At 42.7% G+C, this 26,875-nt stretch overlaps 2 protein-coding genes across 7 annotated transcripts; one reads left to right on the top strand and one right to left on the bottom strand.

Annotated features, from left to right (window-relative positions):
• Positions 1-22,653, bottom strand: gigyf1a (GRB10 interacting GYF protein 1a). 6 transcript variants are annotated; one of them, XM_070992945.1, is made up of 25 exons: positions 22,399-22,653; positions 18,389-19,005; positions 18,222-18,285; positions 14,550-14,679; positions 14,270-14,365; positions 13,958-14,075; positions 13,029-13,137; positions 12,388-12,587; positions 9,429-9,658; positions 9,131-9,251; positions 8,817-9,002; positions 7,478-7,632; positions 7,218-7,383; positions 6,846-7,012; positions 6,049-6,152; positions 5,689-5,789; positions 5,520-5,593; positions 5,235-5,372; positions 4,665-4,880; positions 4,318-4,538; positions 3,941-4,098; positions 3,574-3,740; positions 3,033-3,077; positions 2,735-2,879; positions 1-1,709 (listed from the first exon to the last, which is right to left on the bottom strand). In XM_070992945.1, exons 3-25 carry the CDS (start codon positions 18,254-18,256, stop codon positions 1,642-1,644), a joined length of 3,150 nt encoding a protein of 1,049 aa, XP_070849046.1. In that variant the 5' UTR covers positions 18,257-18,285; positions 18,389-19,005; positions 22,399-22,653; the 3' UTR covers positions 1-1,641. The 6 variants fall into 6 exon arrangements, with proteins under 6 accessions (XP_070849046.1, XP_070849045.1, XP_070849048.1 ...); XM_070992944.1 differs by having other exon boundaries at positions 3,033-3,080; XM_070992947.1 differs by having other exon boundaries at positions 6,789-7,012.
• Positions 22,132-26,168, top strand: LOC139351184 (endonuclease domain-containing 1 protein-like). Its single transcript, XM_070992950.1, has 2 exons — positions 22,132-24,262; positions 24,787-26,168. Exons 1-2 carry the CDS (start codon positions 23,822-23,824, stop codon positions 25,405-25,407), a joined length of 1,062 nt encoding a protein of 353 aa, XP_070849051.1. The 5' UTR covers positions 22,132-23,821; the 3' UTR covers positions 25,408-26,168.
• The last annotated feature ends 707 nt before the right edge of the window (positions 26,169-26,875 follow it).

Below are 26,875 nucleotides of genomic sequence, written 5' to 3' on the forward strand. Positions count from 1 at the left end.
CAGAGTCAGAAACTCGACACCTTTCATTCACAAGTTCGAGAGCTGACAAAAGGCAACGTGATCACACCCCAGGAAAACAGACTGGACTAACCTTCCGATGGATCACCCCTAGACTGAACTAGAAATATTTACGATATAAACTTACATACTTTACATACACTGTGCTGAGCACTGACACACATCGCACTCGCTCTCAAAAAAGAGTTAATGTCTCAATGGCCACGCACCCTATCAAAGTTCTTAGGCACAAATGTGCATTCATACACATACAAAAAAGCACATGTATTCAAAATGAGTACCTGTAGTCTTAACTCATTTCTATGAACAGTAAATGAACATGTACACTGAAAACACACACACGCACACACATACGCACGCAGTCTCATTCTGATGCACACACAGTAATGTCCCTCATGATTTGCCCTGTCTGCTAGTCCTCACAGGTCTAGAGACAGCTCCCCATGTGGAGAAGCTAAGGGAAATAAACTAGTGGTGGTCATCATGTGATGAGCGCAAAGCTAACATTTACTAATGTATGCATTTCTATTTCGTCTATCTGGGGATGAAGAGCTGGTGAGAGAAAGGATGTGTTGTGCAATTGCCCTCTCTCTCTCTCTCTCTTTCATTCATTCATTCACTCACTCACTCGCTCAAAACTTACACATCAAGTCCCTGTTTGGAGAAGGGAAACGCACACACTCTCTAAACATGAGAATACAAAATTACCATTTGAACAAAAAAGACAAAAAATGGCCTCTTATGTTTCATACGTGTTGGTAAGCAACAAAAGAAAGAAACAAAAACATTGTGCAGACTGGTATATTACTGATACAAACCAACCATCACACATCAGTCGCTCTCACGGTCATTCATACACATTCACAAAAATATTCACTTCTATAACTAACCCCATTTGTTTGATTTTTTTTTGTTTTTGTTATTTCTTTTTTAGGCAAGTGCAAATCTTCAAGTTTTTTTATAATCCATTTTTCAATAGCTTTACTTTTTATATAAACGTAAAAAAATGCTAAACAAGAGAAATATCAACAGTGTTTGTCTTTTGAGAAAGGATTTGCTCTCTGATAAGGTTTCAACTAAAAGGTCCCACTGACTTTGAAAACCTAACAGCCCGACCGTCCACCCCACCGACTGTTTCATCGCCCCCCTTCCAGTTCCGATGCGCATGCACACAGATGTGTATGTACACATGCTGTGCATGCACACTGATTCCCAACACACACTCGCACACACACGCGCGCGCACACACACACACAAAGGAAAAAAAAAAAAAAAAACCTATTCAAATCCCATCTCAATAAAGTGCATTAGTTCAGTATAAGGTGCTTAATCTTTTGAGTGCCAGAGGATACCCATCTTCCTTTTAACCTCATCCCTCCTCACCCCCCTCTCCCGTGCTCAAGTGATCAACTGGTGCAGCAGGGAGCCCTTTGTTTTCTTGCCAGAGGGAAGGGAAGAGTGGAAGGCGCAAATCCAGGCGCCTCCACCCTGCACCTCCCTTCACGCTCGCTCAGTTCCTACCCCCCACCCCCCGGTTCCCCCAGCAGTGCACATTCGTCATCAGGTTTGTCTGATTAAAAGACAGAAGGCCTCAGGTAGCTATTGCTGCTGCGCTGCGTCACATCAGTAATCCTCCACCATCTCCATCTCATTCAGGCTCAGACACTCGCCCGCATTGTGGAATGAGTACCCTGCAGGGAGGAGGGGGAGGGCAGTGATAGCAGGAAGAAGACATGGAGAGAGCAAAGTAAGATCAGAGGCTGGGACACAAAGTGTTATACGAGCTGGCTTAAACGGTGTAGGCAGGGGACAAAGACACAAGGCAGAAATCATTCAGAAGTGCTCTGTTCTGGGGAGGCTAAACCATATTTGTAAATATGAGAAGACGCAAACTCATTGCAAACCAGAAATATTACATTTCCAGTTGTTCAATAATTGATGGTAAACTACTGGTCACATCTAAGCCCAGTGGGTGACATGCATGGGTCAAAAAGAGTGTTAAACAGTGCAATATGAATGGAAGTGTGTACACTGAATTTTACAATCCAGATTCCAAAAAAGCTGGGATGCTGAAAACGTAAATGAATTGTAAATAAAAACAGAATGCAATCATATGCAAACTGCTTAGCTACAGTGGTTTTACAAAATGCTCGCAAGGACACGTAGTAATATCCTTTATAGAGTCATGTGTTTCACACTTGCTTGTGACCACTGAGCCTATGTTAAAAAGGAGTAGGAAATTTGTTTTGCACAGCATCCCAAACTTTTTGGAATCGAGGTTGCACATTGAATATAATTTTATCCGCTGATGCTTTCTTAACTGGTCAGTTGCGTGCACACACTTACACTACCTCAACCATGCCTTAGAGCTCCCTCTGTTTGGCTGCCCTGTGCTGTGATCATGTCACTGTGTGTGACTCACTGCTCTGCTGACAGAACAGTATACGGGAAATACTGACAGGTGGTGTTGTGTTCTTGCACCGAATCGCTCATGGGCACATAAATAAACTTCAGATATGAGCCCACCCTATGAGCACATCCTACTCACTACCTGGAGAGGGTGGAAACAAGCCATCATCACAAGGTGATGCAATACTTTGTGCTGCTGCTTCAGAAAGCTGCACTTCTTCTTTGCTGCTCGTACAGCTAGCTATATGTACTACTTACAGATGAATGAAGCCAAAAGGAGGAAATATTAAATACTAAGGTCACATACCTAAGATGCTGGGGTCAGAGTGCAGCATCATGGGCTGTTTCTTCTTCATCTTTCCCCCCTGGTTGTCATAGAGACCAGCCTTGCCCATGTGGTTGGCTTGAAACATGGACTGCAGGGTGCTTGGATTCATACCTCGCATTGAGTCCTTAAGAAGAAAGGAAATTATAGAGGCGGGAGAAAAGTGAAGGTGGGTTAGTGGGGCCATTGAGAACGGTCCTGAGAAGTATCAGCGATGACAAAATGAAAACAAAATAGTGTCAGCAGGAGACACAAAAAGACAATCACTGTCTGCATTTACCTGCAGAGGGAAGTTCATGTTCAATCCAGCCACGTCCTTTGATAACTGGGACACATAAAGAGGAAAAGAGGAGGAATTTACGATGGGTGCAGTGGAACAACACATTGCAAAGGTCTGTCTTATAGCTTACAACTTTTTTTCTTTAACATGGTGTATTACAAGCCTGACTTTCATAAAAAACATTTATCATTAGGCTCTTATCTCTTTATTAATAGGCAGTTTAATAGGACTCATTTCACAGCACTTCCTAGTCATGGTTTGTCATGATTTCTAATGTTTTTAAGTACACATTTCAACTGCAAGTACATTGTTTCTTTTTGTGTATGGTGCAATTTAGTAATTAAGTCTCTAAACCATTTACTAAAATACCAAACGTCAGGTAATGAATGGGAACTGTATTCCTTAATTCAATTATACGATTATGATGTTACTTAAATTATGGGTACAGGCAAGGAAGTGGACAGCCACCTTCCTTGTTAAATTAATTATTGAGAAATCTATGCTGTGTAAAACTTAAGAGGTCTTTTGAGCTCAGTCCAACCTGCTGCTGCTGCTGTCTCTGTTGGTTGGCTTTCTGTTTGGCACGTCGCTCCAGAAACTGTTTGGCGAACTCTTTGGCTTCCACTGTGTCCCCTAGGTAGGACCGGATGAAGTCCAGCACTGCATAGGGAGACTCCACCTCCTTCAGGTACGCCACAATTGTGGCAACTTAATAAAAGACATAAAGTTTAAATGACAAGCAATGCAATGCAGAATTATGGGAAAAGATGTGGAGATAAATGTATGTTTTATGAAAATGAGAATATCAAATATGTTGCTTTTTAACACATAGCAATCAACTATATAAGCTGAGGGTGAATTCTCCTCAGGCTTGACATTGCTAAATACGTAAAAGCTGAGCAACCTACCATCCAGAGAGGAGGAGGAGTTGTTGGCAGAGGTGTTGAGAGCGTGCAGCATCTGTTCACACCAGGTGGTGAAGCCGTCCTGAGGCTTCATGCCCTGCAGCAGCTTCAGCAGCTTCTCCTCCTCTTCCGTCCGCTTGCGACGCATCATGTACTGATCACTGCAGAGGACATAAATGGTTCAATGTACATCAAATATGTTGATAAACTTAAAGATATACGTGTATAGATTCATATTGCAATGCTATTTGCCACAGTAGGGGCAAAAATGGCATCATGGGCAGAGGCACAGTATTTTTAATAGGCCATCCAAAATTTCCTTTGAGATGCATACTGTCAGTGAGCATTTATGTTTGTTTTTTTAATCTGATCTCGCATACCTGAGTGAAGGACTGCTGCGGCTGTTCTTCAAACCCATGTTGTTGTTGCTGTTGCCACGGAGGCCAGATTGGTTCTTCACAGCCTCATCCCACATGCCCATACTGCTTGAAGAGCCTCCACTGCCACTCTTACCCTCCATACCTCCAGGCCCGCCCCACATACCAACACCGTCCACCCACTGCCCTCCCATGGAGGAGCTCCCCATCGACATGCCGGAGTGCTGGAGACGGATTGAGAAACCATTATGAAAAAGGGCAGGTCATTTTCTATTTGCATTCTCAACAGTGGGCTCTATGACTTTCTGTATGAAACATAGAAACATATAGTTTCAGTTGCTGAAACTCACGCGGTCTCTCTGCTGCTGGGCTCTCTGTTGCTGCTGCTGCTTCAGGAGCCTCTCTGCCTCCTGCTGCATTTCCAGCAGAGCCAGAGCCGGGGGCTTTCCTGCCTTGGCGAGCCCAGAGGAGGGAGCCCCACTCCAACCTGAACCGCCTGCCCCAGGACCTTGCTGCTGGGGGGCCTGCTGCAGTAACTTCATGATCAGTTCCTGCTGCTGACGACACTTCAGGAAGATATGACAGAGGTCAGCGCTTTCCAACAGTAATGATCAATTATTACTTGGTGAACAGCATTTAAAGCCACTGTGCAGTCTTTCTTACTACATTCACCTTCAAACTGTTATATTTAATATGATGACAACCATCTCAGACTTGCTGACAGAGAATTTGTAAACTCAAAATTGAAACACAACTGCACCTGGAAGATTTCACTTTTAATGAGCCAAGTCTTAGATGTGAAAGGTTGAAAATTTCTTACCCCCCCCCAAAAAAAATCCCTTGTAAAAAATATAAAGAGGAAAAAAGTCTCAATATTTGCAGCCAGGGAAAAAAACAAGTATCTCCTTCCTCCATCTCACCTGCTTGCGTCTGAAGAGCTCCTCCTCCTCCCTCCTCTTCTGCTCCTCCTGTTGCCTCCTCTTCTCCTCCCTCCTCTTACGCTGCTCCTCCTCCTCACGCTTCGCCCTGAGTTCAGCGTCTCGCCTCTCCTGCTGGAGCTGAAGGCAAAACATCAGAAATCAAACAGAGTAAAAGGCACAAACTGAGATTAGAATAAGAAAAAAAACAACAACTAATTGTTTAAAACATAAAATGCAGATCGCGAATTTGTGTTCTAAGGCTGAAAATCTGACAACTGAAAGCACCTTTTGAAGCTGTTCGAGAGTTGGACCCTGAGTAGAAGGATTCATTGTTATGTCCCAAAGACTGGCTTCACCGCCTACATGGAAATAAAATGAGGTTATTTTAGCATCATTGGGTACAGTGTTCCTGTGCTGCCAGTGCATGCACAACCACATGCAGTCCTTAACGTACCTGACGGCTGTGAAGCTGAGGTATGCATGTCCCACATGGACCCTGTATCTGGCACTGACATCGACCTGTTCATCGAAGGCATCATACTCTGCTCACTGCACCTGAAATATACAAAGCAAAGGCAAACAGAAGTTAAAGATCGAATGAAAAATCCCCTGTGATGCAGGGACTCTCTGAAGGGTAAAATAATGTCCCTGGAACTGATTTAGGACAATGGTGCTGCTGCCGTCCTCCAACGGAGTCTCTTGTCCCCAGAGAAAGTTCCAGTGGCGAAACATGGCTTGGGACACGAACACAAATTAATGTTGACTAGTCCAGACATGTAAGGCGAAACCTACATCTCCTCTCCCATAGGCCTACCTGTTAATGAGCTGGAATAGCTGCTGCTGTTGGAGCTGCTGATAAAGAGCTGCTGCTGCTGCCAGCTCCTGCTGCTTTTTCAGGCGCTCCTGGTCCAGGTTTCCCTGAAAAGCCGAGAGCAATCACCAGTCAATATGATGCATCTTCAGGAGCCAGGATACCAAAATACAGCTTTTCATACATAGTGGGCAAAGTCCAAGAACTGTGGTAAGTTTTTACAAGGGTATTTTTACATGCAGCCATCAGGGAAACTGTCCATTCTTTATAACCACATATGTTGCACAACAAACTAGTCTGGGTGTCTTCAGCACACAGAGATATGTCATAAATTGACCATATCGGAGTTATGTGTATCTACAGTGTATGTATTTATGGTGTTGCATTACATCATTAAATGCTGGTATGGAACCTGCCCTGTTCTGCTCCACTAATTTGAAGCTTACATGCATCCAGTGACTTTTACTGGAGCTGCTGCATATGCTTTTTATGACTATATGGATATCTCTTTCCCACTTCCTACAGGAGGAGACTGAGATATTGGCTGTGGTGCAATTAAAATGGCAACAAGATTTGTCTTAACATCAAGCAGGGGGTGATTTCAGAAACTTTCAAATGGAGCCCGTTATGTCAAACTGAATTTGAATTAATCGCTGGTCTTTTACCGTGACCTGTCTATCAATCTTCCCTCTCCTCTGCATCCTCCCTTCCCCATCCTCTACGTTGGCTGAGCTCTGACTCACAGTCCCGGCGGGCCCCCGGGTGGGCTGCGGGCGCTGCGTTGGTGGTGGCTGTCTCACCAGCAGGGGCGGCGGGGAGGGCCCTGGGGCGAAGGGCACGCGGCCCCACATCTTGATGACATCCCCGAGAGGCTGGAAGCCCTCGTCGCAGCCCCGCTTCACCAGCAGGGTCATGGTGAAGTAGCCAGCTTGGAACCACTCGCACATCTCCACTGTGGTGAATGGGCCTGATTATGGGAAGAATGGAGACAGAGGGAGACAGAGGGAGACAGAGAGATGAGGTTACAATGCTAACTCTGTGATTATGTAGCTGACTTTGTGCACCACACTTAAATGATTTCACAGAATAGCAATATTTCCAAATATATACTCTATGCTTGCATGTGTGTATGAGTGTACAAGTGACCACAAGGCCACAGTGTGCGAGTGTACCCTGGATCTCTCCCTGTGGGTCCTTGTAGAACCACTTCATGGCAGCCTCGTGTGACAGTGGCAGAGCAGCTGCCGTGTTCCTGCTCTCCTGCTGCTGCAGAGCCTGGGTGAAACACTCTTCTTCCAAAGAAGTGTCCTGCAGTGATGCCACCATCTTCTCTGCCTCCTACACACACAGAGAAAATGCGATTCCTGTTACATTTGGAATACAATAAGACTTCTGAGACAGCTGCTTGAAATGTGCCTCCTGTTGTTCCTACCTGCTGCAGGTGCTTCATGCCCTCGTCGTCCTCTGTATCTCCTCCAGATGGAGGGAGGGGAGGAGCAGCAGTGGAAGAGGGAGGGGGAGGCAGACTGGAGGAGGGGGCGGAGCTGGGGCTCAGCTGGGTCTTGGAGCCCCCTACCGGAGCCACGTCTGACACAAAAACAACATTAACAAACATTAGTAAAACAATGGGCTCTATTTTTAGTTTTCTATTTATGGGATGATGATGTTGGATGTTGGGGGGTAGAGCCACCTACTGGCTCTGTATCTGATACAGCAGGAACAGCGGGTTCAGTAAACAAGATATTAAATGACTGGGGCTAAACATATTGTATATCAAACCAAAATATCAACATGGCTGAATTTCCTCCCACACACTCACTGTCCTGAGACGAAACGTGCTTGGCTGAATGCAAGAAGCCAAAAGCTCTACAGTTACAGAGCCAGGACAAAACTCTCAATGCTTCAAATCAGAAATGTGTGATTCAAGAAAGAAGTATGACTGGCCAAGTGTTTGGATAGTGATGGTTAGTTAACTCTTTATGACAATCATATATAGTTCTGGCTGCTCCAGTGCTTCTAAAAAAAATTAATTCAAGTTTACATTCTCAATTTGTATTTACTGCTGAAAGTCAGTCAATGTGGCATTCATCAAGGCACCAGGGGCATTATTACAGAAACTTACTAATTCCTACCATATTTTATCTTAGGGTAGGAATTTAGCTATTACAGAACCACCTTAAGTGAGTAATTTCCTAAGTTAGGAATCCTAAATCAGGATGGCGTGGCGTCTGAAGCAATATCACAGAGGTCACCTGTGCTATGTGCAAGTGAAGTGAGACAGCTGTTGATTTTACATTCTAATCAAGGATACAGGCAGTCTGGTGAACATTCCAAACGCAGATACAGGCATGACAGGACAAGTGCCGATGGAAGAATTGAGTTTACAGTTTTAGTTTAGAGTTAAGACACAAGATGTTACAGCTACGACTGTTTTGCAGTTGAAACCTCAGCATTGTCAAGGCTATTGAGACGCTGTGTCAAACCTATATAAAACAGAATGTGATAACTTGTAAATCCTTTTTGACATACGCTCAGTAGAAAAAGAGTACAAAGACAGTATACTTAACGGTTTACCTCAACAACTTCATTAATTTTTGTAAATATATAATTATTCTGAATTTGATAGCAGCAAGCAAGTTGGGACAGGGTAACAAAACACTGGGAAAATTGTGGAATGCTCCAGAAACACCTGTTTGGAACATTCCACAGGTGAACAGGTTCATTGGTAACAGCTCTATCTTGAACACAAAAACACACAGAATAAGGTGTACCTTCACTGGATGTGCTGCTGGCCTTGACAGGGTGGCTGTTGTTGAGCTGAGGGATGTCCGCCACTGGGCCGGTGTTGCTGGGCCGAGGCTCCAGGAACGGAGGGGTGCAGTGGACTGGAGGAGAGGAGGAGGGTGATGCTGGCTTTGTCTCACCATCCCCTACAGCAGAGACACTTTCTTTACTCTCTGTTGGACAAGAAGGGAGGATAGGAAGGAAACAATCATTTAGTAGCGGGCTCTGAGAAATGTCACTTTAGTCTGACAAATGGCACAGTAAAATAATCAAATCAAGAAAAGATTAAGTCTTTCTTTACCCTTGTCTTTGTCTCCTTCAGCACTGTTCCTCTCCGTGTCAGCGAGGCTCTCCTCTTCTTCCTCCTCTTCTATCCCCTTAAACTCCAACTCCTCCTCCAGGATTGTCTCCTTGCCACCCTTCTGATAGAGGATGACCAGGAGAAACAGAGGAAATGAAAGAGTGTAACAAATGCTACTGAACAGTCATGAGAACTGATGGTAAAATAAATATCGTATAGTTCAAATACAACATGACCCCGTTTTGAACACCATTTCAATGTAAAGACTTGACTTTAACAAGAGCAGAGTCATACACACCTTGATAGGCATGAAAGCTCCAGAGGAGTCAAAAGTGCCCATCTCCCCGTCCTCCTCGTCCGTACACCACTCGGGCAGGCCGTCCCTGTCATCCTCTAGTCCGTCACTGCCTGCGCGCCGGCGGTTACCACTGTGACCGTCAGAGTCCCGGAAGTCAAAATCAAACTTTCTCCGACGACTCTCGCCTGGACCGGCATGGTCTCGCCAGCCCGCTGAGCGAGGACCACCATCTGAAAAAGAAATGGAACGCCATCAGTGAGGATACTGTCACAAGTAATGATCAGAGGAGTCATGGAAATATCAAACTTAGTAAGTTTCAACTACAAAAAGGTATAGAAACAAACTTTCATAAGAGAAACACATTGCCAAGTCACAGCAGTTGTCCTGACAATGATGTGGGTCTGTCTTGGGATGTGTTATAGCTCACCTCCTGTCATTAACAAGCCTCAGTTTAGAATTAAAGAAGAGTTTAAACGTGTTGTTAGGAAAAAGTCATGTGGTACCTTATCTTACCTCATCTCTACGGAAACTGTGGAGGCTTTAAAATACAACTTGTTTCAGCCAAAACCCAACTACTGCTATAACTGCTACAGCTATTTCTATTAGAAATTGCTCCAATGCCACTAGATGTCAGTCTATCTACTGCGAAAGGGAGACCTGCTTCATGCATTGCCACTGCTCAGGTTTAATGGCATGGAGTAAGGAATAGTATAAATCTGTCTTCATCTCAGGCCATTTTGATATCTAAAATATCATCAGCTTTCACCATGTACTGTGTTACATGGCCTTACTCTCACTAAAGTGTGAACCACAGATAGTGGTGGGTGGTATACCGGTTTCATCACCGTCACTGGTGTCACGTTCTGCTGTGACATGGATTTTGCAATGCCATCATTGCTTTGATGTTTTAGCATATTAAAAATAACGTGCTTTACTGTGGCTGTGATAACATATAGGTGAGGACTACGCACATACCCATAGAACAGGAGTTACATCAAATAACTACTATTTTTAATTGCTATATACCCTGACTCTAGCACTATGAAGATGTGAAGGACAACATTACAAGTAAAGTGCGCCAGTCTTCATCTACTCCCACCATCTGAGGAAGTGAAGACCCAGTGGATTAAGTTGATGGAAATGTCCCAACAACAACACAACTCTTAGGCTACATACGTGAGCTACTATTTTACTTTAGACTGCTTCGAGGACCAACAGAAAGCAGGATTCACTTAAAAACTGAAGCGCAGGGATGAACAGATACTGACTTCAAACAAACACACAAGCTTTTGCCATTTTTATATTGTTTTATGGTTTACTTGACTAGCTTGTTTAAGCAATGTTGGAGTATTAATTCTGAAGGGAAGTCAAAAGAAACTGAGTGAACGTTGAGCCTCATTTGAAGTAAAGAAGAGTAGCAGCTTGGACATGGGAAACTGCTTTTTCATGTTGCTTTTTGTGTCGTCTCACCCGGGCAGACCCAACTTTACCTTTCACACTGCAACACCACAAGCTTAGCTGGTTTTGCTGCTACATGAAAGCTCCCTCTGCTGTGTGTTGCGTCAGTTTGTGTGTCTGTTGCTGCCGTATGTGATACACATTTCCCTAACACGCTAACTATTGTCAAAGTATATTATGTTGGAATGTATCTCTGTCAGTTTTGGGCAGTGGCAGCGCTAAAAGCAGCAGAGTTACCACATTAACTACATTTCTCAGTAACATGGTGGTACGTTTGCAGTTTTATATCAAATAGCCTTTTGGTTCAGCTCTTTTATTGGTAAAGTAGTGTGGCAGCGTCCACACAAGCTACATTTTTCCAAGCATTTCTGAATCTCAAATGCAATGGAGTTTTCTGCTGCAGTCTGAAATAAAGCTCCTAAGGATCAGTTAAGTGACGCCACCACCATACGTGGCCATTAATGTGTAGCTGAGAGAAGCACTTCCATATGACAGTGACATCATGTACCAACCCTGGGGCTGATGCCAACAACGTCTCTGCTGTAGAGGAATAGAGACACTTAAGTTTACTTGATGGAAATACAGCAGAGGATAAGGGTGGAGCAGAACTGATCCCGAGGGAATGGGGATTTTTATTCTTTTTCTGTAGTGGTTTGAGTTATTCAATTTTAGGTTAACAGTTTGTCCTGCAAATGTGCCCAAGTCTAAACTGAGCGTGCTCGACACCTGCTTTTTGTTATCATGTGGAGCTCTTGTTTTTTTTTGTTTGTGTTTCTGTTGCCAGTTTTGAAGCAGTGAGATTTTTTCTTTCCTAAAATGTGTTACCTCGTATTGAGTTGAGCATTACTTTTATTTCTGTAATACTGTGATATAATACCGTCACTGTAAAACACAAAACAATACATTGTGCAATTAGACTAATTTGAATGGCCTTCCTGCCTTTTTATTTCTTTAAAGCCAGAGTATTATAGATTACATAAAAACCAAACGGGCCCACTTACAAGGATCATGTATTAGTGAATGTGCTCCAGGTCATGATTTAGGCTTCAACAAAAATGGTCTTGTATGGTTTGAAGTTGAAGTACATTATAGTCAGAGCAAACTTTTTGGAAATAAGATGTAACTCTATGGAATAAACACGAGATACTTAAGTCAGTCAGTAAAAAGCGGGTAAAAGCTGAAATGACTCCAGTTTAGCTACATTTCAGGAGAATGCACGCTTGTTTTAACAGAACAATTGCAATATATTAACAGAGAACTAGGTGTTAAAAGCCTGAGACCAGCAGTTCATAAATCCACTCTAAATTGCAGCTAAACAGAGCTAATAGCAACAGTCCCTCCATAGTGGTGAATAAAATCATATCAAACTGTCCATCACGCATTTTCAAAGAAAATAAATGATGAGGCCTCTGCCTTTTCTCATGTATAGCTTCATTTTCAACGCAAACACGAGTTTGAGGCAGCACTACCGTAAATACATAAATGTTTGTATTTAACATACCATCCCTGCGGGGTCCAGTGAGTCTCCAGTTGCTGCCCGGCTCCCCCTCGTCCTCGTCCTGTTCCTCCCGGAGGGTGCGCCAGTTATCGCTGTCAGCCCTTGTGTACTCTTTCCTCCCTGGACCCCCGGGACCTGCAGACTCTTCAAAGCCAGGACGCCCCACCTCCCGCCGCAGCGGCTTCTCAAAACGGCGCTCGCCCCTGAGGAAAGGAGGGAAATTGAGAGAAATTCATATCAGTTAAGTGATAAACAGAGGAAAACAAGCCCAAAACATTAACTAGTTTGTATCCTCGAGAAATATGTCCAGCCAAAACTTGCATCTCATCACACAGACAGAGATTCACACGTTTTAACCAAGCCCATGACGAAAAACTACTGAAGAAGTATGACAAAATGATACATTAATTTAGTCTAGGCGGATAAGAAAAGTTGCCTGCAAAAGTCAGATAAAACATCCCATGAGAGCACAAATCTACAAAAATACCTGAGAGGATTATTGAGTTTGTTACACCAGATGAGTTTCTCTCAGCAGTGAGGATACACACCTTTACTACTTTACTACTACTACTTTCAGCACTCCTGTGCTCGACTGACCCATGATTTATTTGACCTTCAGGTAGCATGTGTTGGGTTTTTCTTACCGGTCATCCCAGCTCTGGCTGCGGTGTATCTCTCGGACACTGCGGCCAAAACCCACCTCCGCATCTTCAATACTTCTTTGGTAGAATCCACCTTCACCACGACCTCGTCCTAATTTCAAACACACACACACACACACACACACACACACACACACACACACACACACACACACACACACACACACACACACACACACACACACACACACACACACACACACACACACACACACACACACACACACACACACACACACACACACACACACACACACAGATGAGATGTTTTAGCATCAACCATTTGGGATTGTTTCACTCTCTGCAGTCAAGTGTACTCATAAGTCTTTTCTGTTGAATCAGCCTGACAATTTTTCGTTTTTCTCGCGCTTTTCTAACTTTAAATTTCTTGCAGCACTGTTTAATTAGCTTCTATCCCCTTCAAGCTGCAATAAGCCACACACACCAGCACACACACTATGATGAAAGCCACACAGCATCATTCATCCAAGTTGTTTCCTTGGCTGTCCTGAACCGGACAGCGAGTGTTTACATTGGCCATTCATATGCGCAGAGTGCGGTGTGTGTGCACAAGGTGAGTTCATAAGCCCTGGTGGTTTTAGGCAGGTGTGGCTAGACAAAAGAAGGGCTATGTAGACAGGTCAAGAGGAAGCGTGCTTCATCAAGATGGTGGCAAAAAAAGGGAAATAAACACTTCAGTGGCTAGCTTGAATAAACTGCCTTACTTTCGCTGGATAACAGCCATTGTAGTTTCAGCCAAGGCTTTTGGGCAGCATTTCTGTTGCTGTTGGACTCATGTTAGCTTTAGCACAAGTGGCTGTGGATTTATCATGAGTGCACTTAGGCTGAATCAATGCTGTAATTTATTCTTTATTTCGTTTTATTTCTTTTTTTTGGCATCTTGTTTTTACCTCGACCGCCTCGTGTGGCCCCACGTCCTCGGACCACTCCAGCTGGGGCGGCCCCACCCACCCCTTTTCCCATGAGCCTCAGCACTGCCACACTGTTCACAGACATGGAGAAGTTCCTCTGCGGAGAGAGAGAATGGAAAGAGCAAAAGGGAGGAATGTGAGGAATGCGAGCTCACATCCACATTTGTCAACCAACAGAACAGCTCGCTTTGCAACTGAGGTTGTATCACGTTGAGATATCACACGACGAGCTGAAACAGTCCCACATTTGCAGGTATCAGTGTATTTGTGAGTGGTGTGTTGGTGGCACACCTGCTCCTCCTCGGTGAGAGGCACCAGTGCCAGTGGCTGCATGGGCTCATCTTGCAGAATAGCAGCAAACTCCTTATCCTGCATGTCCTCTGGGACCTAAAACAAGAACAATGGGCACTTAGAGGATAAAACTACAGTATCACTTACCGTTACTTCAGAAACAACCAACAAACAGACGTTCATTTTTAAGGATGGGAAAGTAAGTGGAAGTTCAAAAGCAATATACACGATGATGAATCATACAGTCCTGAGAGAGACTTTGTGGAGTTTTGCCACCAACCTTGTTGTCTTTGATATAAAGTGCTAACATCTCCTCTCGGCCGTAGCGGTACTCGGCCAGCTTGTACTTTGGCATGGCGGGGGAAGGAGGGGGGGATGTCACACTCCCCCCACTGGACAGTGCACGGAGCCTGCAGGAGGAAGAGCACAGGAATCATTAAGAATTACCTTAATCTATTATTCAGCATCACTTTTTTCTTGTATGAATCTCAAACACACACCTGGATTTGAAAGGAAAAGGAAAGGAAGGACTTTGGACTTTTTGCGACTTTGAATATTAAACAGTATCAAATACATAAGGAATCACTAATAAATAGCTTGATATTAATTCCCTTGTTGGCACAGACTAAAAAAGAGAACTATTGTGCCATTGCGATATAATTCCTTTTAATGTGAATTGGGAGAAAAATGTCTAATAGCATCCATCTTGCAGCAGGGAAAAAGGAATTTACTAAATGTTCTGTAACAAATCAACCATCCTCCTACGCAGGTCTCCCTGAATACACTTGGCTCAACACACATGATATATTAGCTTTCCAATCTCAAGATTTCATTTTAAAAAGCTATTACTAGCAGGCCAGATTCCAAGGCCTGCTGTTTAACAATGGCTCCATTCACATGCCTCTACAAAGTGTGTCATTGACTCACAGCCTCACATCAAAACCATATGCAACTCCGAGAGGTGTAGAGGCGGGTGTGGGGTGCAAGAGGTAAAGAAAAGCACCATGAAAGGCCGGTTGGTAGTATGTGGCATTTCAAAGAGGGTTAAATAAATAAATAAATAAATAAATAAATAAATAAATGGAGCAGCGACTAATATGCATAACAAGAGAAGAGCTGAGGAAACATGCCAGTGGGTGGGGTGCTGAGAAATATTTTTGCATAATTGTACCCACTTCACTTGAATTTACCTTAGAAAAATTTAGCTTCCCACCCTCAGAGGACAGAGCATGAAATCTAAAATATCTTCCACATACTTATATCGATCATAATCTAACAGAGCAAAGGATGGCCTGTTAAGAGGATTTTCACTTTGAATTCTACCACTATGACAAACAGCATACATGCCAACTCTACTGCCAACAAAACCTCAAATAGTCTAAATAATTTTGTAACGCTAATAGGCATTAAAAGACTTGTAAACACGCTGACCAGACAGCTGTATGTGGTGAGCACATGAACTGGCTGCTGCATAGCTATATTAAAAAAGGGTACAAGGATAAAAGTGGGCTAAAAGGGCCACTGAGAGGAAAGCAGCTGCAGATGTGTAAAGAGAGAAATATTCTGCGAGGCTGGCCAAGAATGCACACAGCAGTCACAGCAGTCCCCCTCTCCATTAATCGTTACACAAACACACACTGCAGAGGAGGCAGACAGACAGAGATGGACAAGACTCCGCTGTGACAATACCTCCAGTTTGACTTCAGTCAAACTTACAGTTTTGCCACAGTTGGTGGCACAGTGGTTACAAGAGAAAGCATTCTCTGCAAGCCCCAACTAAAAATATTAAATTGCATATACGAAGCCACTGAACCCATGTGGACAGTTATAGTGATGTGCTGCTACACATTTCTTCCCCTTTGATGGGAGGACATATAGACAGTGACACTGGTTGGTCTCTTATGGTGCAGACACACTGGATCTGTTGACAGGCCCTATTCATTTTCTAGAGAGCAGGAGATTCAGCCTTGTAGTGCATGATGGACAAGGCAAGGCAAAACAATCACGACTTGACCTCTGCTTTATGCACAAGAGTCCGTCGAGCGCTCACAAAAAAATCAGATCACACTGTCAATTCGGAAAGTGCTGAGAAAATATGCATCAAGATTCTGAGCATTGTCCATTTCTCGCCTGAAATGAAACATACTTTAGTGTACCGTTTAGCTGTGATAAGAAAAAGTTTGTGACCTGGCAACCATATTGAAAAAGGACGAGCCAAAACCAAGCACTGCCCAACTTGCAGTCCATCACCCACCAGCTGGACCTTGCAGAGGTTTGAGACCATCCATCACCCAGTTGGTGTGCCGAATGATTGAGTCTGATATGCTGCCAATCAGTGTGGTAGAAGACAAGGGATTCAGAAAGCTAGTTCTGTACCTCGAGCCCAGGTATGTTATACCATTGAGAGCCATTGTGACTAAACGCAATGTAATACTGAGAAGAAGGATGAGCTTAAAGTCGAGATCTGACCATCAACTACTGGACAGCTCTTACATACCAAAACTACATCACAACTACCTGGCAATTCATCAGTGCTGACTGGGAGCAGGGTTTCTGTTGTCTGATAATTACCATTTTTGTTACTGGGAAAATGCGTTGAAATCTATAATACTTAAGTCTCTCCCTTCATCATGTTTGATAAAAATAGTTAGATGTGAAAATTTGGGCTCTACACACTATTTCCAAATATTAAACAGAAACCCTGACTGGGAGATGCAGTCCAGTGTTGGGCTGTTGGACGGGCAGAAACAAAATTAACTGAAACTGACTGTAGTTCAAATGCGCCCTTGCCAAATTCTATGAGTTTGTACCATTAGACTACATTGACTAATACAGTTTCATTTTAAAATGCAAAAAATCTCCACTGAGATGAGTGTTTTACCACTGTATCAGAAATAACCTCCGTCTAGACTGAAAACACATATCATATGATGATTCGCATACACTGGACATGCATGTGCCAGTGCTTGACGTTTGCCTCAGGTGCATGTAAGGCAGTAGTAGAATGACAAACTGTAGACTTTAAATGCACAAAAGCTGCTAGCATAGACAGCAGGGTCAGCAACAGCTGTAATTCAATATCCATGTTGAATTAAGGGCTGGTAGCCAAGGATCATAGATGTATACAAAAAGTCTACAATTTAGGTGTTTGAGAACACTGAAGTAGTGTGGATACGGGGTGTAAACATATCAAAAGTTATGTGTAAAACAACAACGATAACAACAAATGCAAATTATGCTTGGACGTAGCCTCAGTCCACAGCAAAATGTACAGGTAACAACTAGAAAAGTGGGAAAAATAAAATAAAAAAAAAGAAAATCACAATTTCGAAGAGCCCAAAGCAATGTCTTCAAAACGCTTGTTTTGTCCGAACAGTCCAAAACCAAAAGATGTTTCATTTACTCCAACATAAAGAAAAGCAAGCAAATCCTCACAAAGCAAAAACGCAAAAAGCTGGACCCAGCAAACATTTGACAGTTTTGCTTAAATAAGTACTCAAAGCAATTAACTGATCAGCAAAAAAGTTGCCAATTAATCCTCTGTCAAACGACTAATTAATTAACTAATTGTTTCAGATCTTCACAAGTTGGGGCAATTTTCTCAAGAAATATAGTTTGGACAATCCTGATCCCAGTAGGACGACTCCTATTTTTTTTAATCAACCCCCTGACCTTTCCTTTAGTGCCACCATTGGTCCAAAATGTCCAATTTAGACACAAAATAATCTCACAACAAACACAAATTACCAAAAAAATCTAATGCCCATGTTTACCATCTAGACATAATAATGGCATGTGTGGAACAGGTGATAGGGTCAAAGCTCGATAACAAGCAAGTAAAGTAGACCTTGAGTGAAGTCATATCAAAAAACACATCTCAACTCTACATCTCTATGTATGCAGTTCTACTTTAAAAACTTGCTCAGTAATGTAAAGAAATCAGAGCACTTACCATTCTGGGCCGAAGTTAAGAGTCTCAGCAGTCATATTCCTCACGTCCACACAGAACTGAGTATCTGGGAGGAAAAAGAAAAAAAAAATATCCAGTTTTATTTTTTTTTTCCAGAAAAAAATGACACTTAAAGGAAATGCACAAGCAAAGGCATAAATGTGCCTTACCCTGTCCAGATGATCGGAGCAGGCTGGACTGGGCTGGACCAGGCTAGAGCTGGCTTGCTTTAGTTAGGCTTGGGTGACTAGAAGGCTGAGTGGTGCTTAAGCTGTGGTCACAGAGCTCCCCAAACACACAGACACAAAGAGAATAGCTGCCAGTTTCAGGTGCTTGAGGAATACCAGGTTATCAGGTCCTAACTAGGTAAGGAAGGGGGTTTGACAATAGTTTGGAGAATGGAAGCTCCTGCTACTCACAGCCGAATAAGGTTGTTAAACATAAAAAAAGAAACAAAAAGAACCTCGGAAATTAACAATGGAACAAAATAAAACACTCTTGCTAGTAATAATGTTTTCTTTTTTTTGTTTTTACAGCAGTTATATCTCACATTAAAGTTAAAAATATGAACTGATTCATCAAAAAAAGGTAACGCAGGAACGAAAAAACAGCCAAAAGAATGAAACAGGCTGCTGGAACAGCTGCCAAGAGCAGACGCGACTCGCACTCCTCTTCCCCTTTCTCTCTCTCCCCCTCTGTGCCTTTTTCTCTCGCTCCAACTGAAATGTGGATTGACGGAGACCCTCCAGGTAACTCCTTTATTTCCTGTCCTCCTCCCTTTGCACCACTGAAAATAAAGCAGAGTTGGAGAAAGGGGATCAGAGAAATTGAACGACTAAGAAAGAGATGGAAAAATAATGTTAGAAGTGTACACTTAATAAATTAGCTGCCGGTGACTTATTTTCACAGCTTGGCACTCGGCCTATACTGTGATAGGAAAGGAAGTATAATTTGATTTTGCGTTGTGTAGCCATGACACACTATTTTTGCAGCGTGCCTCGGACTCACTGAAAGGTACCAGCCCCATTTGATCGATCCGTTAGAGCACACTGAGCTGAGAGAAAACCACTGTGGTATTACTACACGAATAAATGAAACAACAAACTATTTGTAGTCCAGTGCTCAATCATGGCCCAGTGTTGCTGTTGCTCACAGGAATCTAGGAGTCTATTTCAGTGATTTTGTGAACCAGCTGTCTCGAAAACCTAGCAGCTGGTTTGGGGTAGTTCCTGAAAATGTCATGGCAACCAAACCAATATCCAGGCAGTTAGTTTCAACAGTTAATGCTCACACATAGTTAGTGTTTCTACGAAGTGAAAGACCTGGCATCCTTATATTAAAACATTTTGTACAACTTCTTTCCTCTTGCCTTCATGTTACAGGTGTAACCCACCTTACTTTAAGCAAAGTTAATAAAGATGGCTGTACAAGTGGGGATGACAAGCCCACTACCACAGCAGCAACAACCCAAACAATCTGTGGTGTGGTGAAATCTCTATATTCATTTTACCAAGTCCTAATTCACTTAGCTGAATTTCTGATTTAACACGTATCCTTCAAAAACTGCATGAGTGGGCGATATACCATCATATCCAATGACAGCGATCCATCTAGCATTAGCTTGTGCTGTTATTCAGACTTCTGGTGTATTTCAGTTTTTAACACTGTATTGTATTTTTACAATCTGCTCTTGGTTCCTGAGCTTTGTAGGCTAATTTCAAGGAAAAGGAAAAAGCCTAAAGAACGTATCAAATGTAAATTAATATAACCTTCTCTCAACCAAGACAGGAGCAGGTTTTTTTTTGTTTTTTTTTGCGCATGAAATAACTTTACATATAACAATCTGACCATATAAATTCAAAATAAAATCATAATTGAACCATAAAACTAGGGAACTAAGCGTATGTTCACATGAATTTGAACTTAGGCATTCTTGTCCTTTGGATCAACGCTGAGATGATATCAGGGGACCATCAATTCCAGTGACTTGAATAAAACATCACCAGGAGATGTTATCGGGGAACCCAATTACAGTCACCCTTTAAGTGATAAAATAAATGATTGCTTAGAGTTGGATGATACGGTAATATACAATGTTAGACAATAGAAAATTGTTTTCAGCTGGTGATTTTGTCTACTGTCTATATGGAGGCATCGATCTATTTAATAACTCTGGCTGAATGAACCCACTGTGAGCAATGCTGCAACATAGGACTACTCCTGATTGCTACATTGGACTTGCATAATTTTTGTGACATACATTACATTTCAGGTGATGATCGAAGATTTGATCTATATTGCCAATCTCTACCAAAACCATCAGTGCTGAGTCAAAGCCTCTTTGGAGCTAATAATTGTTGTCACCACTGTCAAAATGACAGAAAATACTGAGACACTATATGACAAGGCTCTGATCTCAACAGTAACTGTGACAGAATCACTGTAATACACGGTTTTACACTTTTGTTAGCATTGCCAACATACCCCTTTATTTAATCTTAAGGTCCTTTGATATGTTGTATGAAGTGGAAAAGCAAGCTTTAGCAGTGATTTTGTAGGTTCATCATTTCCATTGAATATTTTAAAAATGCAACATAAAAAACAAGAGATGTTTTTGAAAAATGCTGTAATCTTTTGTGTCGTTTACTGCTAGTATTGGAATTCAGCAATGTATCATGCCTCACTGCTAATGGTCAACACTATGTAATTACAGGAAATTCAGTACAGGACTGCAGTACAGTACTTTAGCATACTGCAATATAAATGTTAAAGGCAACCGACAAATAGAAAAATAAATGCTGACAGAATTTATATCTGACTACCCTTTGGGTATAAATCATTTTCATTTTGGGTTCATCTGCTGGAGATGCAGTTAGCCCAATGTGTGTGTGTGTGTGTGTGTGTGTGTGTGTGTGTGTGTGTGTGTGTGTGTGTGTGTGTGTGTCTGTCTGTCTGTCTGTGTGTGAACTGAAGGCATGTCAATCCCTATAGTAACTTTAGTGATACAGTTGCACTGTATTGTAGATTGATTAACTCTTTCAGGCTACTGATGAGAATGTCTCCTAATAATCTGGGTATTATTTAATATTACTATTGTTCACACCCATTATACTCAAAGTAATGTTCTGTAATTTAGTGAGCATTGTGGGTTTAAACGCAGGAACTTTGCAGCTATTTACAAGTTCAAAAGGCAGCGAAGAAGACATTTAACATTAGGATGCGTTTATGGCACTCATGAGTGAAAATCTAAGAGATGAATCAACACATAACGTTGGCAGAATCTCAATAACGGAAGAACACAATTTGACAGAACCACAAGCTTAACATCTGCAGTGACTTTGGTTTCAAAATACTAACATCTTTAGTCTGTCGGACCAACTTTAAACTGAGAAAACTGATGCAAGGTCACGGAGAAATAACGTTGCTTGCAGAATATTAAATCTCTTAGGCATTTGAACATTTGCAAGTATTGTGCGCCCCCAAACGTGGCGGGATAACGATTTCTAGCTGCGGGGATTCACACTGCAAAGCTATGGCAAAGCTGGCATTCAGAGTACAGCAATTTTTAACTTTACCTAGCTGAAATTGTTTGGTCGTAAAGATGGCTAACGTATAGGCATAATAGCTAGGGTTGACATTAGCTACCGTTAATGGTTGCGAGCTACATTAGCATACTTTGTTCGTATTTTAAGCTAACTGGCGTTACAGCAGTTCGATTAGTGGGGAAATGAAGATAAATGAATCCTTACAACATTATTTTCTTCACATTCTCATATTTCTGTTGCACAACACAGAATGGTTTACTAGCTTCCTACCTAACCTAGCACAAGGTATGCGTTGATCGTAAAGGCCTTGGCTCGTAGGTTCAAATGACACTAGATATGATGGCGGAGGGGGGCGGAGTGTCGAGATCAGACTCCCCGGCCTGCTCCGCCAATGTGCGGACGACCACCTCCACTCCGCGGTCGGTGTTAAGATAACGTTAGTGCTAACGCGATATAAAGAAAACAAACACAATGACAGAAACAACACAGTTTAAGCCTCAAAATAACTTAGTACAAGTGCCCTGCTCACGATGGATAAATCCCAACCGTTGGAGCTGCAAGAGCTGAGGTTAGCTTGTTAGCTCACGTTAGCAAGCTAGCTAAAAGACAAGCTGCAAAGAGGAACCATGGCTTACCTTCACTGTTTATAGCTACCAGACTGGTTGTCTGCACGGCGTGTCTACAGCCAATATATCGTATGCATTGGTCTCTTTAAACACTGTAAACGTATTCATTCGACAGAATCGTACTTTCAGAAAGTCGCGCTCTGTGTTTTATTTATTATTTTTCTCTCTCCTCCAACGGTCGCAGCTGCGTATCAGTATGTGTCTGCTGGCTCCCAGTCGCTGCTCTTCTTGTTGTTTGTGTTTCGGAAACATGGCCGTCCGTGTGATACCACGTGACTGGACATTGACAAGCGACGAACCAATGTTGTAGCAGGGCAAACACACCCCTGTTTGCTAACCTGAACGGTGATGTGTGCCGCACTTTGCAATGGCGTGTTCAAATGCGGAGCGTCTGAGCTGGATGGACTTAATTAGCCAGTAAGATGAGGCGCGAGGCCAACTTCAGCATGACACTGCATTGAAGACAAACGTCCACAGCAGTCAGCTCGATACATATCGGCGAGGCAGCAACGTGTAGTCACAGCGTGACGAAATTAAGTTCTCATAAAGTTGTTTCGCAGACTTTGCAATCAATAGGATCGCGCTTGAAATGCATAATGTGATATTTTTAGTTATTAATTATCAATAACCTTGAAAGTGGACTGAATGACTAGTAGGGCATGTTGAGTGGCAATGTCGAACTGAGCATGTGCTATGGGTTTGTGGTTGGCAGTATACGGTTTCGCCAGTAGAGGGCGCCATTGAGTAACTTCTGCATAAACACACAGTAGTAAATGTACACGTAGCCTGCCAGTATGAAATGGGGCCTTTCTACTCATATTAGATATATAAGACTAAATTAACACTGAGAACGTATTTATCGGGTTCTCAGAAAGGAGAATTAGGTTGGATGGACAATGAAATCAACAAAAACGGGGTGATATGTCATCAGTTTAAAGTCACCTCATTGTTATGTGTGTAATGTTAGTTACAAGAAAGTGTAAATGAGCACCCACTTCAAACCAATGAGAACGGCATAGAGAAAAATAGAAATTTAGAAATCTCCCATGCAAAATAACCACAACCGTTCCACCATTGTCACATGTAGTACAAAGGTGATTGACAAAATACATTTTCACAGCCTTTAATGTCACTTGTTTCACCTGAAATGACTGTATTGTCTCCTAATTTGTTTTTAAAATCATCAACATCTCACAATTAACTGTTAACACTTTTTTTTTGCTCTGATTCCACAGCTGTTGTACAGACAAATAAATGACAAACTACCTAAATTATAACAGCCTGACAGAAGCCTGTGCAGTGATGCAGGGCTGTGCAGACACCGTAGAAGAAGATAAGTCGACGATCCAGCCAATAGACCCACTGCGATGTGCTGCTGCTTTGCATGCTGAGTCTCTGTCCAACATTATACTTCATTATACTTTACTAGGTTATGACAGCACAAGACGAAATATTATGTCTCATCACCACATGGATTTTTTTTTCATTCCAAGTGGTGTGTGACAGGACATGTAAATCCCCAGATGATGAGGAAATTAACTGCTTTCATATCATTTTCATCTGGTCTAGTTATGTGATGTTGGATCTGTTTTGCACCCACGTCTTATCCTTCTCCCTTCTGATGGCGTCCACCCTGGTGAGTGCCAGTGTGTCAAGCAGCTTCAGAGACTGCCGCCATTTTTTCTACATGCAGACACCACCTGTGGGGATGAAGGGAACCAGCCCGAGGAACATTTGCCAGAAGTTTGCAGACAAACTGCACTACGCCACCTTGTTCGACAGCAGTCGGCGCCTTCCTCTCTTCTCAGCCTATGTCTTTAAGAAGTCTGATGGGAAGAGGAGGATGGACACCCCATGGATGTATGAGCCACAGGTACAGAGAGCAGCACTGATGTATTTGGCTCATTTGTCACTTCATGTTAAGCCTGGGAGAAGCTGAATGTTTTTTTGGGCAATAATGAACTGTCGCACAGTTCCTATTTGTATTTCACTAGTTGCTCTTGCAGTAAAGATCAGTGAGTAAGTTTGCTATTAAAGACCCAACCGCACAAACTTAAACAAAAGGAAACAGAAGTAGTATTGGAGACAGATAGCTTTGCAAAGGCACATTGTAAAGGTTGGATTTGAGGTCACTCCGGGCTGCCATTTTGCCAGTTACTGGAGGCAGAGTTTGGTAAAGAAGACAAAGCCTGTATGGAGCTCATGCCGGACAGACAAGCAGCAATCTTCACCTGATGGGTCGGAGTCATGCACATATTTAAAGGAATAGTTTGATATTTTGGAAAATCAGTTGTCACTTGTATGCAAAGAGTTTGATGTTTGTAGGCTAAATATGTAACTGGACTGACATTTGGAATACAGTACAGTCATTTTCTCAAATTCCTCTCTTTTCCCTAGTTGGTTTCTGATGATGAGAACAGCAACATGAGAGCACTTCCCCTCACTGAAGACGCTCCCCCTCTGATTGAGGACAGCCAGGCTGTGTTGGAAGACTACACAGATGCTGTAGAATACAGACGTGCTCCACTGAATCCTGACCTGCACCAATCAGAGCTGGATGACAAATCATCCACCTACACACTGACCAATGTAGTCCCATTGATCACAAACTTCCTGGAGACTTCCTGGAACCCGTACTTGGACATCATTCGCCGTCGCCTCAACAACTTCTGCCACGGCAAATCTTTCATGGTGACAGGGGTGACCATTTCTGGGGCGACTATCCAGCGAGAGAACAGGGACCGCCTGGCAATCCCAAAACATGTATGGCTGGCTTACTGCTGCCCGCGGTTTGACCGTAACTCTCCGTATGAGGTGAGGTTCATGTTTCCTAGTTATGGGGGCTATGCGTTGAATGAAAAGACCGACCACAGTGTGGTGGAAGTCCCTCTGAAGACTCTGGAGAGCTTCCTGAAGAGCCAGGCAGACATAGACAGTGATCTGACTATTTTCTACAAGGGCTGTGTGTCAGAAAACACCTTCAAGAAGAAGAGAGACGTGACCGCTGTTTCAGTATGATGGGACATCTTGAACTGGATGCACAGTCATGGATGAAGTGTGTAATGTGTACCAAGTGTATAAACAGCACTAACTCATGCAAGTTGGCTTCACATGTTTTTGAATAAATTAAAATGGAATTATATTAAGGAGGCAATGGTATGGGCCATGGCACAATTGACTAATTAGCACCACCAAAGGAAATAAGGTGATACTGCACAGTAAAGGGGCAATGTACCAATTTAGTATCACACCTCTATGAAGTTGGGGAACATACAAGACATGGATAATGAAAATAATTATCAATATTGAGGCAGCAGAGTCTGAGATCTCCTAAAATACTTTTCCTTTTATACTTTATTATCAAGTATTCGCCAGATCAATTTCCCATTATGCAACTGTAACGCATAAAAGTCATGTATAAAGAGAAGCAGCTCTTGATTTGGCCTTGGTTATTTGGATTTCATGCTGCAGATGTTCAAACCAAATGACATGATCCTGAAATACTCTACCTCATTCTGGCTCTATGTGGCTCACTGCTGTCAATCACTCTCCATACAGTATATGGCAGCGCTGCCTAGATGAAGCTTCAGTATGTAAATGTTTAGCAGCCTGAATTTTTAAAAGAAAACACTGAGATGATATGATCTGAGAAATATGTACCCATGCATTTCACAGCATGATCAGTGGAGGCAACATAGGCGAGACATTGGGGAGAGTTGAAAATATGCTGTTTGTGAATGGTTTATGAATTTCTTACATTAAAACTTTATTTATTTCTCAGAATATTTACTGTGGATATGTGTTTTTTCCCATCCATCCATCCATCCATCCATCCATCCATCCATCCATCCATCCATCCATCCATCCATCCATCCATCCATCCATCCATCCATCCCGCCTATCCCTTTTGGGGTTGCAGGGGGGCTGGAGCCTATCCCAGCTGTCAGCGGGTGAGAGGCAGGGTACACCCTACACCCGGTCGCCAGTCGATCGCAGGGCAACACGCAAGACAAACAACCATTCACACTCACACCTAGGGGCACCTAAGTCACCAATTAACCTAATGAGCATGTTTTTGGTCTGTGGGAGGAAGCCGGAGTGCCCAGAGAGAACCCACGCATGCACGGGAAGAACATGCAAACTTCACACAGAAAGGCCCTGCCCGGAGATCGAAAAACCTTCTTGCTGTGAGGCACGCGCACTACCTGCTGCCACCGTGCCGCGGGGTGTTTTTTGCCATCTTTACTAAAATTGTGAAATTGTAAATAAAGCTCACGAATTACTGACAATGTTTCAGATCAACAAATCAGATATGATTCTCATCCCCTATTTTGCGGTGAAATCGTCCTGTACTTATAACCTTGTCATTGTTTTCATAAGTAATTTGAAAAATTATGTTTTGCTCTTTACTTACATTTCTCCAGATATCTTTGTATTTACATTACAAGTTGTACTTTCTGAGGAAGGCTTCATTTCCAATGCACAG

The sequence above is a fragment of the Chaetodon trifascialis genome, chromosome 23 (assembly GCF_039877785.1).
Source record: "Chaetodon trifascialis isolate fChaTrf1 chromosome 23, fChaTrf1.hap1, whole genome shotgun sequence".
Taxonomy (NCBI): Eukaryota; Metazoa; Chordata; class Actinopteri; order Chaetodontiformes; family Chaetodontidae; genus Chaetodon; species Chaetodon trifascialis.